The 20,779-nt window shown below is 38.6% G+C and overlaps 1 protein-coding gene across 1 annotated transcript; it reads right to left on the reverse strand.

Moving 5' to 3' along the window:
• Positions 1 to 785: 785 nt before the first annotated feature.
• Positions 786 to 20,510, reverse strand: LOC115432040 (transient receptor potential cation channel subfamily V member 1-like). The gene is made up of 15 exons (XM_030152811.1): positions 20,281 to 20,510; positions 19,664 to 19,818; positions 19,302 to 19,451; positions 12,606 to 12,743; positions 12,209 to 12,513; positions 11,187 to 11,363; positions 10,933 to 11,088; positions 10,762 to 10,854; positions 10,611 to 10,681; positions 10,350 to 10,515; positions 5,590 to 5,656; positions 4,195 to 4,508; positions 1,514 to 1,647; positions 1,101 to 1,222; positions 786 to 1,014 (listed from the first exon to the last, which is right to left on the reverse strand). The coding sequence occupies exons 1-15, from the start codon at positions 20,421 to 20,423 to the stop codon at positions 926 to 928; spliced, it is 2,280 nt and encodes a 759-aa protein (XP_030008671.1). The 5' UTR covers positions 20,424 to 20,510; the 3' UTR covers positions 786 to 925.
• Positions 20,511 to 20,779: the final 269 nt, after the last annotated feature.

Raw genomic sequence — 20,779 nt, forward strand, 5'->3', positions numbered from 1 at the left:
TGAAATTTTTTCCCCATAAGAGCCCATGTTACATTTTCCGTAAGTTCCCAGATCCAGAAGAAGATCCTGATCAGCATGTGGACATTATGTTTTGGTCATCTCCCCATCAGGGTGGGACTGTAGAAATTTACACCGGATATCATTTATATTTTCTGAGTTATTGCATCGATCCACTTCCTATCTCTTATAATGGGGAAATTTTTCAAAGTGGCACCAAATCAAGAATCAGATCCGGATCCAAATAATTTCACTAACTTTTGTTGACATCATCATAAAGAAGCTGTATACCAAGTTTGAAGTCAATAAGAATTGTAGTTTCAGAGAAGAAGACGATTGAAATTTTTGTAACAGACGACAATAGACGACAGATGATGACAACACCGACAGACGCCGCATGACGACAATAGCTTACGGCCTGTCGGCCGGTAAGCTAAAAAGTGTATCTGTTTGGCATTAAATAGTGTCTTTTATTCTATATCTGTATTGTTGAGCCTCTACAGTTCTAGACCCTTGAACTACCCTTGCACATGCAAACAAACACATATACAGATGTACATGTAAATGACACCACTAATATTCAAATCCGTCTAGCTGATGCGACTCAGGCAGAACAAATGCCAAACATATCAAAAACTTACGTTAACGGTCCAACTGGCAGGTTCCTTTTACAAGTAGATGGAGTGACAGTGGGGACGGCCAATCACATGTACATTAGCAAAACCAGAGAGCCAATCGGAGAGCGATATTTACATTAGAGGCGGGACTTCTAGCAGAGACCGACTGTTAACCCTTTGTGTGCCATAATCTTTGACTAAACACTACGGACAGTGGTTGTATTGGTAGGGACAACACAGTAGTGGCTGGATATTGATAGGGACGTGTCCCTAGTGTCCCTACGCAATTCTACGCCCCGATTGTGATGGACCTAGGGGATGCTGGGTGGTTGTGGTGGGCGACGTCTGGCACTGTTACGAAATCTGTTAATGATGTGATCTATTCGATTCCCCAGATTCCCTAAAAACAGAAGAAACAGCATCATATTAGTGATGTATGTGCAATGAATTCACGTCAGCTGATGGTGTGTGGTATGGTTTTTCTACCTGTGATCTGGTTCTGGTACAGAACCCGGGGTAGTGGTGGGTTCCTCATGTGATTCTCTGGATCTTCTTTCTGGAAGATGCAGAGGTCAGATCTCCACTCGGTCCAGTTCATCTCTTCCACCCTGAAGACAAATAAGACTCATTTATCAAGATTTATTTATCATCGAACAGAACTTCATAAAACCATCACATCATGGCACAGTTCACACAAATTATTATTATTACTATTAGTCATTTTAAAATGAAATGCCTCAAAATCAGAGCCCTATACTAAGCACTTCATGAGTTATAATGTTTTTTTTGTGTAAAAATGGGTAAAAAAAACAAAACAAACAAAAAACAGAACTATATTCTTTTGGAGATGTGACCAGTGTTGTATTCAGTTTTTTAGAGGACATATCCAAAGGACTTGCCTTAAAAATCGATGTTCCTTGCCATCTTTTCCTTTAACACTCACTATTTTTGACTCTCCAGGCTTCTCAGGACACACTTTATTCTTCAGGCACCTCAGCATACTTTGCTCCATGTCCAGAATAGTAAGACACCTCTGAGGATTTTCATATATACACACATATGCATACACAGAAACAGATAATGTGCATGTGAACTCAATCCAGAAGTTGGAGGGTTTATCAAAGTCATTTAAAAACTAACTTTGAATTCAGCTAAAGGGGAGGTAAAACTCCTATTTAAATCTCAACAAACAAAATGATATACAATCCATAACTAGAAGCACTCGGAGAGCGCAGACCTCCGCCAAGGCTGATCAGTGGCCCCCCCTGTGGGCCCCCCCACCCCCGATCACCACCAAAATTTAATCATTTCTTCCTTTTCCCATTTCCAACAAACCCTGAAAATTTCATCCAAATCTGTCCTTAACTTTTTGAGTTATGTTGCACACTAACGGACAGACAAACAGACAAACAAAGAAACAAACAAACAAACCCTGGCAAAAACATAACCTCCTTGGCGGCGGTAATAATAAATAATGAGTAAAAACATTAACAAGTTGTGGGGTGGGGGGGTTTGGTCTGTCGGAGCTTATATATGTTGCATAGATAGTGCCCCCCTTGCGACTGGGGAGTGTGTGTGTGTGTGTGTGTGTGTGTGTGTGTGGGGGGGGGGGGGGGCGGCACACGGAAATTCACCACTGACATAACATACTGCTTGATATTGATACTTATACAGATTAACAACCCCCATTTCAGTCTCAGCACCCCCCTCTCAGCTTTCTCCTTCCAAACACCCCCTGACGGTGTCCCAACACCCCCTGGGCAGCAGTACCGCCCCTTTTGAGAAACACTGGTCTACAGATTGTATGATGTAATATTTGCCTGAAAATAGTAGGTAACCCATAACATTTGTTTCATAGTGCAGTCAAGTGGTTTAACCTCTGAGGCTACAAAGGGAAACTGATTGATAAAGTATGTAATTCTGCCGTTTTTTTAAATGTCTACTAAAGGCTGGTTCCAAATGGGAGTCCAGAATAGCTTTACAGCAGAAATAAACACATTTACAGCCTTGAAAAATGTCAGTTGTATCTGGGGTGAATGTATATTTAACCCTTTCATGCACTGTGGTCACTACAGTGGACAGTTCTTCTCCAGCTGTTCTCTTGTATATTCATAGGTTTTGTTGTTTTAGTTCCATATGAGCCAACACAGTGGACACTTATGCAACATCCCATAATACACTGCAATTCATACCATTACTATAACTTAGATGTTCTTGATAAACCTGATCTGCAGTAACATGTTTAAGTGTAAATCAGTTGTTATTCGTTAGACAAAAAGAGTTGTTTTTTGCATATTATATGAGGTAATAACTAGCATTAGAGTATGTTAAAATGTGAGAAAACATCAAATTAGCAGCCTTAAAAATGTTTTTATTTCATTGTTTTCATTTCACTTTCTGATATTGGGTTTTAAATACATATTTCTTTACTTAAAAAATTAAATGCATGGACATTTTTGTAACTCCATGAAAAAAGAAACTCGATCGCAATTTTTTTTTTTTTTATGCCTAAGGAGGTATAAAAACACTCCAGAAAAAAAATCTTGACTAAGGTTCTCATAATTCATGCATGAAAGGGTTAATTCACCCAACTTGAAGTCCTGCATAATTAAGGGTATAGTCTCTGTGATTGACAGGTGTACCATCTATTTTTTTTTTTTTATACTAGTGGTGGGGTTAGACATTCACAGCTCTAGTTTATTGAAAAGACTTACTCAAACCTGCTGCAGTTGTATTTAAGGAGTTACACTAACAAAACTCTCAGGGGATTCTGTCATGTTTACTTATGATCCATTAGAAAAACCACAGTAGCTGTACTAGCGGATATTTACATTAATATGTAGCCTGCTAATTAGCTCAGGTGGCTGTTATGACTGTTTTCGTATATGTGTACTGTTATGAAACACATGATTAGGGAGCTGTTGAATATTAAGGAAAACTCAACTGCATTTTATCTATCCTAATACAAACACATTACCTACTATTAGCAATTAGCATTTGCAATTAGCCTTAGCATCTAGCACACATTAGGAGAGGTGAGCTGCTATCGAACCTGCTAGGGGACAAACTCCACATGTTCATCATCACTGTGGTCTGGGACACCGACAGGAGAATTAATTAGGCTCTAGTCCGGCTGAGAATCTAATGTGGAATCATCTAGCAGTGAGACAGAAGTGCTAACCATAATTCACCATGCTGCCTCTATTTGCTATGACACAGTTAGTGGATGTGGTTGGTGTTTACAGTAAGTTCTGGTTCATCCACTTATATTCTCTCTATGGAAAGTAAAAAGCTCATTAACGTTCAGCCATGAGCAGTTTTTAGCCTCAGAAAAGAAAAATTACAACACTACCTAAAAATATATCTGCTGTCAGACTTACAGATTCCATCATAGATAATAAAAAACACTGATATAAAAATAAATATACACCCTGTGTCCTCGAGGGTTTGTTTGTCTACTATTAATGTGAGCGACATTAAAAGCCTCTCCAGTAGTTTTCACCGACTATTTAACATGTTATGGAATCATGGACACCACCTCTGGGCTGGCCTAGGTTTACAGACTCCAATGACTTCTCACCTGCAGGTTCCAGATTTTTTCGGTCTCACTGGATGTGGTTTCCACAGTGTTTCCCATTAAAGCTATGAGCATGTTGAGCAGCAGGATGTAGGTGAGTATGATATATGTGATGAGAAGAATGTAGAAAACTTCCTTGTGATGGACCTTGTCGGCAAACTCTAGATTTCCCATTCCAATGGTGAACTTGGACAGTTCCATAATTGTGAAACAAATGTTGGTGTAGGACTGTTTGTTACAAAAAACGTCACTTATGTAGCCTGCAGGAGTGATGTTGGAGAGTGGATCTACTGTGTTTTTCATTAGAGCCATGATAGCTGTGGAGAAGAGGATGAACAGAGTGAGAGACATATTTTAGTTTCTATTTTACATGTGTAAAAGCAGGAGTGTCAAATATATGGCCTGTGGGCCAAAACTGGAACATCTCTAGCACTGTAAAACTAAAGTCATTGTAGGCCGGTTGACTGAGAGTTAGTTGTTCTGCACTGGTGACTTATCTTCAATACAAACAAGAATAGCCACAAAAAGGAAGAAGAACTGAATCAGAAGGTTTTCATTTGGTAAATGTTTAAAGGTGGGGTCCGAGATCTTAGAAAAACGGTTCGAGCAAGCTACATTTTGAAAATACTTAGTTCAAAAGTCCAAACCCCTTTCTTCAGACGTCCCCCCGAAGCCACGCCTCCAGAGTACTGGCATGCGCAATGCTTGTTCCCGAGGGTTCACAAGTGCTGCACAGCAACAATTCACCAGCTGAGGCTCTGCTCCGTCCCAGGCTCCGTCCCAGGCTCCGTCCCAGGCTCCGTCCCCGTACGGCCCCAATTCAGGATCCGATGCCGGCTACGGCCTCAGCCCCAGCTCCGACCCCGGCTGAGGCTCCAGCTCACGGATCCATGCATACCTCATTCAGTCTCCTCCAACCCCCCCCCATCTTTTCCAGAACAGCCCCAGCTCTGATCTATGTGACTAACGTTACATTTCCTACTGATTTATGTTAGTGACTAAACAGTTTGCAGGTGAACATTCCATCCTAATATAGCTAATTTAGCCAAGCTCTGGCTTCGCTTCCTGAACAAACACTTCAAGCCTCTGAGAACACATGATTCATGCTCAAAGATGGGTATGCAAAGTGGGGAGAAGGGGGGAGGGGTGAATGGCAGTTGAGTGTGATGGACATGTCACCATTCAGTCATTTCGAGTGGGCGCTCAAAATAATTGGATAGTGTTTTTTCAGTCCTGTCCGTTCCACAGGTGATTTTTTGTTTTTTTTTAATTTTTGTGTTAGAGCATTTAATTAATTAGTTGTAATCGGGGTGTGAAGGGGATTTTAAGCAATATAGTAAAAAATGCTCCAGGAAAACATCTCAGACCCCACCTTTAACTATGATTCACAGCACTTACCTGTAGTAAATCCAAAAAGGAACACAGCATACACAAACAAAAAGTTGAAGATGTCTCCCAGGATCATCTGGAAAAGAGATGAATTTAACTTAAAGCTACATTATGAGGGAACAGTGGCATCTAGGGGTGAGGTTGCAGATTGCGGTAAACTCAATAGCCAGAGATTTCTCCACAGTTAGAAATACTGTAAGTTCAGGTCAAACCAACATCATTCTGGAGTATTCATCATTCTCTAATCACACTCATCTTATTCATCTCTCTCCATCCTAACACATCCTCAAACAAACAAAATGACTTGGAAAAAACATCATAGAAAGATAGGACTATGTGAAGGTCAAGGGGGAAAAAAATCTGTCCTGTTATTTAACTTGATTCCAACAGAGGGTGCTGTCTACATTTAGAATGGTCTAAAAATGGCCTCATGTTTGCTCTTCCACACCTCAACTGACAGTTTAGTGAAGTTAATGGCTGATGATATAGTCAAAGTTGTTATGAATGGTTCCCCAAAGAGAAAACTTTACGGTGGCCCAGAGGTGCAACAGGCCAAAAAATTATCCACTAGACGAAAAAAAATGATCTACTACAAGAAAAAAAAGAGAACAGCCTAAAAAAATTATCCACTAGATGAAAAAAATTATCTACTACAAGAAAAAAAAGAGAACAGCCTAAAAAAATTATCCAAGAGATGAAAAAAATTATCTACTACAAGAAAAAAAAAGAGAACAGCCTAAAAAAATATCCACGAGATGAAAAAAATTATCTACTACAAGAAAAAAAAAGAGAAAAACAGCCCAAAAAATTTATCCACTATAAGGAAAAAAAAGAGAGAACAGCCTAAAATAAATTATCCACTAGATGAAAAAATTATCTACTGCAAGAAAAAAAGAGAACAGCCTAAAAAAATTATCCACTATAAGAAAAAAAAAGAGAACAGCCAAAAAAAAATTATCCACTAGATGAAAAAAAAAATCCCCTATAAGAAAGAAAAGAGACCAGCCAAAAAAATTATCCACTAAAAGAAAAAAAAAAGAGAACAGGCAAAAAAAATAAATTATCTACTAGCCCAAAAAATTATTCACTATAAGAAAAAAAAAGAACAGGTGAAAAAAATTATCTACTATGAGAAAAAAAAAGAGAGCAGCCCAAAAAAATATCCACTATAAGAAAAAAAAAACATCATCCACCTTTTCAATTACGGGGGCGCTGTTTACCCGAAAGGTGCCTTGCTTTAAAATTAAGGCCACCACAAAAAATAAAAGGATAGGCTGAAAAATTTTAAGACTTTCGGCTAATGTGGCTAATGCTAAGAAAGTACCCCACCGGAAGTGGAGGTCGTGCGCTAAAAAATAAAGTTATTTTAAAATATAGATATTTCCATTAATATAGTTTGCAAAGCAGTTAAATTATTAAACACGGTTCCAGTGTCTGCTCAAGGTTAGGCATGGGCGTTAAATGGTTAAGGTTAGGGTTAGGGTATGGTTGGGGTTAGTTTTCAGTGGTAAATGGCCCTTGTGTGCACTGTGTGAAGGTTCGTTGCTAAGCTAATGCTAACGCGAAAAGTTGACGGCAACTTTGTGAACTACCAGTGCGAGTAAACAATTGTGTGATTACGGTGTTGAATTGTTCAACTGCCTGACATTCAATATCATTTTTGATGAATATTCGCTACAAGAAGTTCTAAAATTATTTTATTTTGAGAGGAGGAGAAGAGGAGCTTCCTGTGGAGCTCCACTATCATGGCATCGCCCATTTGTTGAGAGACAGCGAGTGCATATTGCGGCACCGACACCTGGTGCCGTGGCACCTCGGCTGGTGCGGCACCACGGTTGATGCCGCGAGGTGCCGTGGCACCTCGGCTGGTGCCGCGACGTACCGCGGTACCACGGCTCGGTGCCAGGTACCCCAGCACGGCACCGCGTACCATGGCTCGGTACCACAGCTCAGCTCGTTGCCAGGTGCCGAGGCACTGCGGTACCACGGCACACATCTTTATCTCCACAAAATGTCCTTCTTGATCTAGTGTTAGTGAAGACACTCCGTTTGAGTTGAGGAGGAGAGGTCTACCTGCAAACAAATGGGCAATGCCATGATAGTGGAGCTCCACAGGAAGCTCCTCCTCTCCTCCTCTCAAAATAAAATAACACAAAGTTGCCGTCAACTTTTCGCGTTAGCATTAGCTTAGCAACGAACCTTCACACAGTGCACACAAGGGCCATTTACCACTGAAAACTAACCCCAACCATACCCTAACCCTAACCTTAACCATTTAACGCCCATGCCTAACCTTGAGCAGACACTGGAACCGTATTTAATAATTTAACTGCTTTGCAAACTATATTAATGGAAATATCTATATTTTAAAATAACTTTATTTTTTAGCGCACGACCTCCACTTCCGGTGGGGTACTTCCTTAGCATTAGCCACATTAGCCGAAAGCCTTAAAATTTTTCAGCCTATCCTTTTATTTTTTGTGGTGGTCTTAATTTTAAAGCAAGACACCTTTCGGGTAAACAGCGCCCCCGTAATTGAAAAGGTGGATGATGTTTTTTTTTTTTTCTTATAGTGGATATTTTTTTGGGCTGCTCTCTTTTTTTCTCATAGTAGATAAATTTTTTCACCTGTTCTTTTTTTTTTTCTTATAGTGAATAATTTTTTGGGCTAGTAGATATTTTTTTTGCCTGTTCTCTTTTTTTTTCTTTTAGTGGATAATTTTTTTGGCTGGTCTCTTTTTTTTTCTTATAGGGGATTTTTTTTTCATCTAGTGGATAATTTATTTTAGGCTGTTCTCTTTTTTTTTTCCTTACAGTGGATAATTTTTTTTGGCTGGTCTCTTTTTTTCTTATAGGGGATTTTTTTTTTTCATCTAGTGGATAATTTATTTTAGGCTGTTCTCTTTTTTTTTCCTTACAGTGGATAATTTTTTTTGGCTGGTCTCTTTTTTTCTTATAGGGGATTTTTTTTTTCATCTAGTGGATAATTTATTTTAGGCTGTTCTCTCTTTTTTTCTTACAGTGGATAATTTTTTTTTGGGCTGTTCTCTTTTTTTTTTCTTGTAGTAGATAATTTTTTTCATCTGGTGGATAATTTTTTTAGGCTGTTCTCTTTCTTTTTCTTATAGTGGATAATTTTTTTGGGCTGTTCTCTTTTTTTTCTTGTAGTAGATAATTTTTTTCATCTAGTGGATAATTTTTTTAGGCTGTTCTCTTTTTTTTTTCTTGTAGTAGATAATTTTTTTCATCTAGTGGATAATTTTTTTAGGCTGTTCTCGTTTTTTTCTTATAGTGGATACTTTTTTTAGGCTGTTCTCTTTTTTTTTTTCTTGTAGTAGATAATTTTTTCGTCTAGTGGATAATTTTTTGGCCTGTTGCACCTCTGGGCCACCGTAAAACTTGATCCTGAATGTCTTGTTTTAACCAAGAGACAACATCTAAACAATGAACTGTACTAAATATAATCTACATAAACATGGAAGAAGCCTCCAAAGTCTTTGAAGCCTGAAGCTGTTCTTTTATCTGTTGCCATCTTGGTTTTCTGACTATAATTGGACAATAGCACAGAGGGTGATGTGATGGCTAATGCTACAGCTAGCTTATGGAAGTAGAACAATGGTAAATTTCATGAAATAGTTGCATATTAAAGTCATCAGGGGCTTTGATAGGATAAGTTATGACCAGACTTACAGGTGAGGTACCAAAAAATAGCTGAGAAACCTGGATTCAGCAGGCAAGTGAGCTGCATTAATCAAATAGTCTATTTGCATATATTAGCCCTAAAATCCCTAAGATTAGCTTTAAAAAATTGCTCAAATCTGACAGTCTTTGAAGTGCCACAAGGATTTTCACAATGATCAATAATATCATGACTTGCGTAAATATACATGCCACTGGTGTGTTACTTCTACCTCATTATAAGCTTTCCGTGTTTATGTTCACGGCGTTAGGCTATAAGTCCCCTGTCCAACCTGAATTGATGCATCAAATACCACACACTGAGCGTTAGGGTTAAGCGAACCGGAAATCTTGGCGTAAATCAACACACGATCAAATGGCACTGAATAACGTGAAAGGTTGAAAATGCGTATGTATAGCACGCCAAATGCCATAACAACTGGTGTGACATACATGATATCATGAGATCAGTCTCCAGTGATATGGTTATGTTTCTTAAATTTATTTCTGATAATGGATTCCTCTAATGTGGCTTTTTCACTGCCGGTATCAGCCTCAACTTGGTCCTATTTCTAATATTGCCATCTCCAAATGAGCCAAAGCTATTCTAAACATGTAAAATCAAACAGATCACAGATTTTCAATACAGAGTCAATACTGTATCAGTGCATATGTGTGTCATCACATCACGATATGAGACAAGCAAAGTTAACAGGAAATGCCCAGAACATTGGTGGAAATTTAGATGACTGATATGAAGCGTAAACAACTACTTTCTAATCTAGAAAAAACAAAAAAAAATCTGAATCTTAAAAATATCTTATTTCAGAAATTACAACAGACAGTTCCATCTTTGATCGCCCTCTACAACTGCCTCACTTGATACTGAAGATGGCATCCCAATAGTTCGCCCTGTGTTACTCTGACAACACACCATGGTGAGGAAGCACTATACCTGCAATAGAAATGCAATATGTTGTTGGTCAAACCAAGCCAAGCCATGTCAGATCAAGGGAAGTCGAGCTGATACCGGCAGTGGATAAGTGACGTATTTCTTACAATGTGCACGTTTCAAGTAAATTCATCCTTACTCTTTGCACCATGACGTTGTAAATACCCAGTTGTTTATTTCCTCTTGTGAAGTAAAGAATATTAACCCAGGCCAGAGCTTGAGAGATCACCAGCAGTCCAAGGTATTCTGTAACCCCACAAATGTACAAGATGGCCGCGATCAGAAGAAGCAGTCCCTGAAAGAAACTGGAGGAAAGGGAAGACAATACAAAACAATTAAGTTGGGATATTTTGCAATGATAGACCCATGGGGTATCTGTGGTATTAATTAATTTACTTACAACATAATGTCAGAGAATCCACTTATGTAAAGAGTATTGAACTTTGGACGATTCCTCTTTAAATCGTACACCTGTGGAAACATAGAGACTAATCAGAAACTGCTGCATTTTCCTCTTTCAGTAAGTACTGGACCATAAAAGGCTTTCTCACCCCTTTACATAGAAACCATACGGCTCCGATGACACAGATGAGTTCGCCGATGCTGCGCAGATAGTCATAGACATCTTTGATGGGATACGGCGGCTGTAAGCCATCAGATCATCAGATCATTTCAAAGCATGTGAGATTGTGTTTTCTTTTTTGTTCACTTCTGTGTCTCACCAGTTCTGCCTTTCTGTAGATGGCCACACCGGTGAAGATGGCCAGGTAAGCAACATAAATCAGGAAATGTGTGAAGAACAACTTGCCAGCAAACCTGTTCCACTTATCCTTGAGAAGGCTGTGGAGAGGCTCGATCTTAAGCATGTCAGTGCGATTCTGAGGTGAAAAACCACATCTTTGATTGGTTTTGTGTATACAAAGAACAACTGTTTTGTAAATTATGTATATTATGAAGTCAGATATGTATCTCTTACTGGAATTTCCCTCCCGTAAACAAGTATTTCCAGCACAGAGTTGTCTTTGTCAGTGTCAATGGAGTCTATGTTATAAAGTGAGGACTGAACTGGTCCATAGACCCATTCGGCTACCTTCATGGACAGCGGCCTGGTCTCTTTGTCCAGAAACTCTTGGTGCATAATGTGTCTAAACAGCTGATCCATAAGACATCAAACAGGAGATCATTTTCATTTATGGTAATGCAAACATCTTCATCTCTCATGCTTTCTGATAGATTTAACACGATTATCTTGCATCTTATTTGTAATATTTATACTTTGTGTTCCAAAATTACTTGAAATTACCAATAGAATTTACAGTTTTGATAAAGTTACCAAAGATGTCAATGTATTGTATTGCTGAGGGCAGCTGTAATACCACTTTAAACCACTAGAGTGAGTAGTGAGCCAAAGTTATAGTTGTGGCCAAGAGTTTGGCAGTGACACTAGTTGACTCTTTGCATAAATGTCAATTAAAGTCTTTAAAACTTTTAGTGTAGTTATAGTTATTTTTCAGTGTACGTCAGAAACATTAAAATACCTGGATCAGAAAAGTATGCGAAATCAAAATTTGTGTCAAAGCCAAAAACGTTTGCCGGTGACTATAGAGTTACTAGTTCAAAATACTTGAAAATAAATGTACAGTTTTTAGTCAAATATCATCACATTTTCTTAGATCAACAATAAGCCTCCACAAACTTGGAGACAACCCTGTGTGAAGACAATAAGACAATGTTATTTTGACCAGCTACGATTCTGTTGAACAAGAAAACCTGATGATGCTGTAACAGAATCACAACAAGCTTCATACTCTTTTCATTGAGGAAAAAAGGCCCCACATAAATTCTAACAAAGCTGTGGTGTCTTTGTGGTTCACTGCTGCCCCCAGGTGTTGATGTTTCAAGTAAAATTTAGCATCTTACTTTTAAGTAACCTCTTTAATTTAATGGTACAAGGCACTGATCAAGGTGAAAAAGTACAGTGTAGAAAACCAGACCTACCCCGATCTTGCCAAGCTTGGCGGCCAACTTCAGAGGAGTCAACCCCTGGTTATTTTCAATCGTGTCCAGCTGGACTTTTTTTTTTTTCTCAAGTTTGTAGTGTTGAACAAGGATGTCGTCATACATTTGTGTGATCATTTTTGTGTTTTCTTCTTTGTTGTCTGCTAAGATCACCAAGGCGTGCAGGACGGTGTTTCCTTGGGAGTCTTTATCGGTCACATCAGCTGTTTTGTAAGGGTTGTCCATGAGGAAGGACACGACCTCAGGCTGGTTGGTGCAGGCAGCCAATGACAGAGGAAGCTCTCCTGTTAGAAATACACAATGTTTTGTTTTGTGATGTAGCCCAAAACTGGGAAATGAACTTTAGGATCTGGATATTTGATGGATGTATTCCCACCGAAATAAAAGCCTGGTTGTCCATCACTCTGGAAGAACTTCCCATTGGCTTTGGCTTGGACGTCTGCTTCTTTCTGCACCAGCAGCTTCACATGTTCTAAGCTTCTCCTCTCAATAGCGATGTGCAAAGCCGTCTGACCTGAGACATGAGTTATAAAAGGAAAGTCAGTAGGGTTTTAGAAATGTACAGACAGTGTAAGAGAATGCGTGGCTACTGTGATGTCAGTCATTTGTTTGTGAGATATTGGCTACTATGGCGGTTTTACATCTAAAGTAATCAATTTGGGCAAGATGGTGGAACTAGAGAAGATTGAAGGGTAACGCAAAATACGAGGCATTTCTCAATATGTGTTCTTGTTTGTTCTTCTGTTCTCACAGTTTTGTGAAATGTCATCAGTCAAGGCCCAAATACTGTTCCATTTAAAAGTTTGCACTAACCAAGATTGGATGGAATTCCCAGATGATGTTCTTGTTTCCTAGTTTAAACCAAGGATGCACTGGTTGGTGACTTGTGTGGACTTGGCCGGCAAATATCCCAAGATGCATTTTGCGCTACTCTTGAAAGCAATGGCCGCTTCTGTGACAACTTACTTTAGAAATGTTTTATTGAGTAGATGTGTAGCTGCCGTCCAAGGCACCACTCATATATTCAGTTCATAATTTTCAAGAGAATTTAAAAAACATTACACATTCACTGTAATAATTAATTTAAATAGTCAATAAATAAATAATTCACAAAATGTGGTAAATTCATAGAAAATACATTTTATTTGTTTGATTTAAAAACATAGAGGTAAGAGGGGAACCAAAATGTTTGTTCCGCATGTTCACGTTGCCCCCAGGGGATAAGATTATTAGTACACTCCATGAGCCACATGAGGCTATCATGCATGACGTGTTCTAACCTGTAAGGTCTGCAAAAGGACAATTCATAAGAACTGAGCTAAGAAATTTAAAACATCTTTTAAGAAGACGCTGTGAAACTCTGTTTTATTCCTTTGGAGTCTATGCGGCCAATGAGGTAAAGTTTGTCAGTTTTCTTTGTTAATAAGTCATGTGAATGCTACGTGAAGCCAATTAAGTCTATTATTTTATATGTGTACTTTATTTTGTTTAATGGGCATTCATTTCGTCATCTTGTGTCAAATCTTTATATTTTTGTAAGTTAATTTAAGTCTTAATATTTTATTTTCTTTAGTTCTGACGGCATTGTTTGGGCATCATCACTGTTGGGCAAGCTCAAGATTCGATTGTCCAAATAAATGGCTGTTAAACCCAAGAACTATGTTGAGCCTTGATTAAACTCTGAGGGAGTAACAAGATGACTGTCACAAGACAATGTGCCACAATGTTGGAACATGCACAAGAGGCGGAACAGCGAGAAAATGCTATCATTATTATTACCATGATATGGGATTCAACAAAATTTGTTTATCCAGTTTCAAAGAATATATAAAATGTAAAAAAAAAAAACAAAAACATAAATTACATGTAAATAGTACAAATGTATTGAAATCCAATCAAATGACCTGTTGTTGTGGATTGCGGAAATATGTTAGGGAGCGGATGGTAGAAATACAGCAGAACCAGGGAGGAAAGTTTACAAGTACAGAACAGTTCCAATAACAGAGAGACTTGCATTCTTAGGAAGTCCATTCTCAGGGGCCATTCTTACTAAGACCACACTCGCCAAGTTCACAAATTCAGGTCAGTTTTATTCTTTGTCCCAAACGGGCAATTTGTTTGCAGCAGGACCACACACATACTACACAACAATAGGCACAATACAGACAGACAGGCAGATCTGCGCAAGAAGCAATAAATAGTTCAGTTATAGTAAATAAATATAAATACTGGCAGTGCATTAAAAATGGAATCATTCCAAATCAAGGTACAGTTTCAATAAATATTAGATAGATATTGTTATGGAAAAAATATTACTCTATTAATTCGTCTATAATAAAGAAGGATAAGTTCAAACGTTCAGTGTCAAAGAAATCCCTTTATTTGGAGCTCCATAGAAAGAGATACCCCTCAGACAAAGACTGAGACGGTCTGCCCCCCAAAATACAAATCACCCTGTAGTCTTCTGTCTCCCATGAGAAAATTATGACGTGTGGAAAGTGTTTTGGTTAGTGTCAGGAACTTAGAGATAAGACCCCTGTGAGAAATGTTGGTTTGGCCTTTTACTCTGGACACAACACAAAAGAGGTCCAAACTGCTCTATAATACACAGTGACATGAATATATCTGAAATAGAGTTAGAAGCCTATATGATATATGAAATATATGAAAATATATATGAATATATATGGATATAAGTAATTTTGCCATTACAATATAAAAAGAGGTAATGGGATGGGGATGGGGTCGGGGGGGTCACTAAATGGGCAAGGCTATCTTCTAATGTGTGCATTCAGTGCTTGGATAGAAAGAGATATAAAGGAGTTTTTGTACCCGTGTTTTGTACAAACAAGTAAGCACTCGCTACATTTGATTTTGACAAACACCTACGATCTAGTTACACATGAATATCACCTCCAGGTGCAAACATGTTTTGTCTTGAACCCAGCCTCAGGACTTCTTCTTGTCTCTGTAGGAATCATGAGCTGTAGTTTTACACTTGTTTTTTTCTCATACAAACATAATTCAGCATGTGCTGCACTGCTGTTGAAAGTAGAGCCTAATTCCACCTGATTGCACTGTGCTGTTTAGGGCCTATGAGGTGCAGCTGTTATGCTCCTCCACAGCTGAAGGCTATTGACCTAACTGGGATGGTATATGAGAAGGTTGCCAACTCCCTGCTCAGTTTGGTTGTTGTCACCAGAGAATGCACAGCTACCCATTTAATCTTCCTGTAGTCTCTGCTTTAAAGAGGAAATCTGAGGCCTTGTTTTCCTTCATCCGTAGATTCCCTCTCTATGTTTTGTTTTGGGTCAGGTTTTTTTGTTCATCATCCTATGACAACCTTTTAGAACTCAACATTTTCTCTCTTGAAGGAAATGCTTTGTGTTTTTCTCTTGGTTTCCTTTAATTCTGCCCCTGTTCCTCTCCTTTTCTATGGGTCACTAAAATCTTTTGAGTCCATGTGTACCTTTTGCTAAAACAATGTCAGACTGTGTGATGACGTGTAGTTGCATGTCATCACTCAAACCACCAGCTGTTCAGATGGTGTCCCGCAAACAATATAAGTTTTATTGATAATTAACAGATATTTTCGACAAAACCTGGCCTGATTAGGAGAGATGGCATACATCCCACTTTGGATGGGGCTGCTCTCATTTCTAGAAACCTGGCCAAGTTTATTAATGACCCAAAACCTTGACCCAGAGTTGAAACTGGGATACAGAGCTACAGTCCTACACATTTCTGTACTTCCAAAGCAGTTACCTACTGAAAACTCCATAGAGACTGTTTGTCCCCCAACCATCAAAATCTAACATATCTGAAAAAAAGAGAAAGGTTTACACAAAAACCTAATAAAATTAACACCACTGCTGTTATACTGCACCACAGTTCAAAAGCATAAAAATGAAATATGGCCTCCTGAACTTCAGATCATTGTCGTGTAAAGTTGTACTAATAAATGGCATTTATCCCAGATTATCATATAGATTTATTCTATTTGACAGAAACCTGGCTTTGTGATGAGTATGACCGTAAATGAAGCTACTCCTCTTAGTCTCCTTAATAATCATATTCCTAAAGACTCAGGCTAAGAAGAGGAAGTTGCAGCCATTTTTAATTCAGTTCACTATCTAAGATTCTGGAGAAAAATAGCTGCCATCCAGTTATGTGACCTCCTTCAAGCCAACAGTTTATTTGAAAATGTTCAGTCAGGTTTTGTGAACATCACAGCATAGAAACAGCATAGGTCAAAGTTGACAATGACCTTCTAATTGCTTAAGGTACTTGTTTCTATACTCATCTTATTAGATCTTAGTGCGGCATTCAACACTGTCAACCATCACATCCTCCTGCAACGACTGGAAAAATCAGTTGGTATTGAAATAACTGCATTAATGTGGTTTAAATCCTATCAGGTTGTTTTCAGTTTATTAAGGTTGATAATGAATCTTCTTAGTCTACCGCAGTTAGTCATGGAGTTCCTCAAGGCTTGGTTCTTGGACCAGTATGGTTCACCTTATACATGCTTCCTTTAGGTAACTTGATAAGGAAGCACCCCATCAATTTTCATTGTTGACACCAATTGTATGTATCCATGAAACCTGACGAAACCAATCAGCTAACTAAACTACAGGAGTGCATTAAAGAACCCCAACTAGCCAAGGCAGGTAGCCATCCTCCAAGAGCCAGGATCTGTTTGAGGTTTCTGCCTGTTAACAGGAAGTGTTTCCTTGCCACTGTCACCAAGTGCCTGCTCCTGGAGGATTCTGTTGGGTGTCTGTGAATTGGCTTATTGAGTCTGGTCTACACTGGCTCTAAATGTAAAGTGTTATAATTTCTGTTATTTGGCACTACATAAATCAAATTTAACTGTGAAGCGTAACACTATTCTCTGGAGGTGAAATCCTTCCCCTTCTGCTGTGAAACCTGGGAACCACATTTAGATAAAATATGACTGAATTGTGGTATGAGTTATGATCAGTCATGTTTTTAAGGGTGTATTCACACCAGGAAAGTCCAGTAGTTCACTTGCTTTGGGTCGGACCAAATTTTTATTTTATTTTTTAAAATTTTGGTGCGGTTTGCTTTCACATTGTACATTTTTGTCAGTGGACCAAAATCTGTAAACAAAACCACGTGTGCTGAGGTCGTTCAGCCATTGGACAGAAATGAGCGCGAAAAGCGCAAAGTCCAAAGTGAAAGGAGAGAATCATGGAAATTTTTTGTGCCATTTTTGTTATCGTCATAGCGATATGGTTTTTACAGATGGAGATGTTTGCACAAATGTTTGAGCAGCAAGAGCATTTGATGCAACGTCAGGTTTACAATATTGTAGAATTCATTTCTCAACGACAAAAACACAGGGCAAGACGACTATGGAGGACAGCGCTCGTGTGCACAACATGTTGTGACTGTTGCACTTCCTCATGCAAGACGTAACAGGTATGAAGTTGGAATTATGCTAGTATATCAAAAGACTGTTCTCCAAAAGCATTAGTGCTACATACTGCTTACCTATGTGTAGCTATCCTATATCACCGTTAAGTTTAGCCAGGTACAGAATTCCTTAACACAGGTAAAGTTTGCTGGGGGTGATGAAGTTGTTTATTATTTTCTTTTCAAGCACAACAGACAAATCTAACTGGAGTTTTAAAATGAAATGTCCGCATGTTACTGTTTTGCATAAGCACTGAATCCAACCCATACCCCCACGGAAGCTCAATTACCGGGAACATAAACGAAAATGATACTGGCTTTGACCTCTGTCTTTCTACAGTGCCAGTATGAACTAATAATGCACCATTTCCAGTAGAACAACAGTAGAAAAAAAAAAAACAGCTGTGTTGGATCGGGTCTGGGCTGCTTTCACACGTCAAACAAACCACACCAGGGTTCGTATGGTACCGTGCCAAGACCACCTCTTCAGCTGGGTCTCGGTTTGCTTGTTAGGTCTGGAACAGAGTTCAGTGGTTTTTATTCACACCAGCCCAAAAGGTGCGAACCAAGGGAGCAAACGAACTCTGGTTCGCTTTAAATGAACCAAACAAGGCAGTTGTGAATACACCCCAAGTCTGTCATCAAGCTCTGAAACTAATTTCTTGTCAGTGCAGGCAGAAATAACATTAGCAATTGCATGAACGAGTAAAGACTTGTAACTTCATCCACTTCTGCTTTTTGTCATCACATGACAGGTGATGGAATGAACGACATGCATTTTTGTCTCAGGCACACAGAACTGCAGCAGACTGAAATGACAATACAAGAGAAATCAACCGAGAAACAGGATGTAATGTCACAGTTTAAGCCCTGGATGGCAAGAGGTAAAATGTGGTCCTTTTTGAATCACATCACTCACACATACGATTGGCATTTTAAAAGAAAATTTTGCAATTCACACAATTACATGTATCAAAACTTTTTATCTCTTTTGTTGGCTTAGACATTTCTGCAGCTTCAACATGCCCAAACCTGTCATTTCATCTCATAAATACTTTTACACTCTCTCTAGAAAATTGAGGTTTATATGTGTGGAAGTATCGCCCTTATCACATTGCATATGAAAAGGGATGTAAGCTGCTGTCAGAGAACTAGATATTGCTATCTTTTAGACAAATTGTAACTTGGTTTTAATTACTTTTACTGACAAATAATTTATTGAGGATCAAAAATGATTGTCCTCAAGCCTTTGGCAACCATCCATACTTACTTTTTTTCCAATGTAAGGTGCACTGAGACAGCTAAAGCAATGTCAAACAATATGCCTCTAAAATACAAAAATCTCTTCACCCTTCACCTGCCTGTAGGTCTAATATTTCTGTGGTTTTTCCGACAAAAACAGTCATCTACCCCCTTCAAATGGTCCATATCAATTGTAATCTTGTTCAACAGTTTAGAATGAAGCTGAATTTATTTAACAATCGTATATATGAGCAGACTGTGTTTTTTAATGCATGTAAATAATGGGACAAAATATTAAATGCAACTACAAAATACTTGTAAGACATCTGACCTTCCCCCTCAGATGCTTTTGAAGCCCAGTTAGTTATCCCACTGACAGAAATTCACATACCGTTGAAGTAGCCTTTATAAGATGCATTGATAAAAGCCTCTAAATCTTCAGTTTTCTCTGCTATGTCCAGGAAGACTGGAATGGTGTCATTTTTCTGATCTTTGAGGTGCAGCAGAGCTTTCAGGAGAGCAGTTTGTCCATTTGATTCATCTGAAATGTTAAGCAGAATTACACAGTTTTGTCACTTCATTCATTATTATCTGTAGTTCTATATATTTAAGTTTTCTAATAGAGGTACTATACAAGAGTAACACAAAATTGTACTTTTCTCCTCTTTCACAAACCAGTAAATGAAGTTACTTTGACTTGTTGAAGTATCAGGTCATAGATGTTCAGTAAAACAAATCTCTCTTTGTACTTGCCTTTGAATTCTGAGCTTGTAAGTTTCTTATTGTTGGCTTTCAGGTAGTCAAGTAGTCCATCAAGTTGAGAAGAATCTCCTTCACATGCAGCCTTGAAGAGTTTCTCCTTGGTAAATCTTTCAGTGTGATCAGGATAATCAGTCTTTGTGTAGTGGCTGAAATGTATCCCAGGGTTAATACAGTTTAGAAGAAATACTCTTAATTCAGCATTTATCAGCATCTGTCTGTTTACCTGTCCAAATATCGCATTAGTTTTAAAAGCTAAAATGCGCATTTTTGCAGTAGAACTGACTTTTCCGTTGACATCTTCAGTAACTAATCACCATACTTTAAAGGAAGATGTCATAAAACCTGCTAAGTGACATTTTTAGTTGGGAATAAAAACCTGCTATCTCCCCTATTATAGCTTAAAATTTCAGTCTCCTGTAAGAAGTTGTTTACATTTCATCATAAGTACCAACATTAAAGGAACAGACATTTTTTTGTCATATTTCACAGTTTGCTGTTATATAAACAGTTTTTTGTTTCTCCTGTTAAAGTTGCCAAAAGTCACATAGCAGGTTTTATCAGGAAGCTGACGATGTGTAATTGTTTGCCTTTTAGACCAGGTTACCCACCCAAGCTTTGAACTGATGGAATCCATACGGAATGCTGCAAACATAGGACTCGTCTCTGAGCCTCCTCTTCGAAACATCGACGCAGCAACCTCATCTTGGTCTTCGTTCAGCTCCTCCTCGTTGAGCACCTCTTGATTTTTCATCTTAATGACCAAGTCTTTACCGTATACAACAAGAAACTATATGCTTCTTCTGCTACTGTCTATGCCCAAGCTGTAGAACCACACACATCATCCCACAGGTGTGTTTACCTGGCTTTTGCTCCTCCCATCCACGTTTCATAATCTCACTGTATCTCTGCCAGCAGCTTTCATCTCCACTTTCTTCCTGTTTTTCCGGTTTATGCTGTGTTGCAAAAAAAACCATAAGAAAGCTCTCAGGGGCATATAGATCAGTTTCACTTTCATTCAGCTGTTTTTGTCACTATTAAGGACATTAGAGTTCAGGTCAGGGGTCTGCAACCCATGGCCCTTGTGGATTTGTTAGCAAAACATCAGGA

This window comes from Sphaeramia orbicularis, chromosome 13, assembly GCF_902148855.1.
Source record: "Sphaeramia orbicularis chromosome 13, fSphaOr1.1, whole genome shotgun sequence".
Classification (NCBI taxonomy): Eukaryota; Metazoa; Chordata; class Actinopteri; order Kurtiformes; family Apogonidae; genus Sphaeramia; species Sphaeramia orbicularis.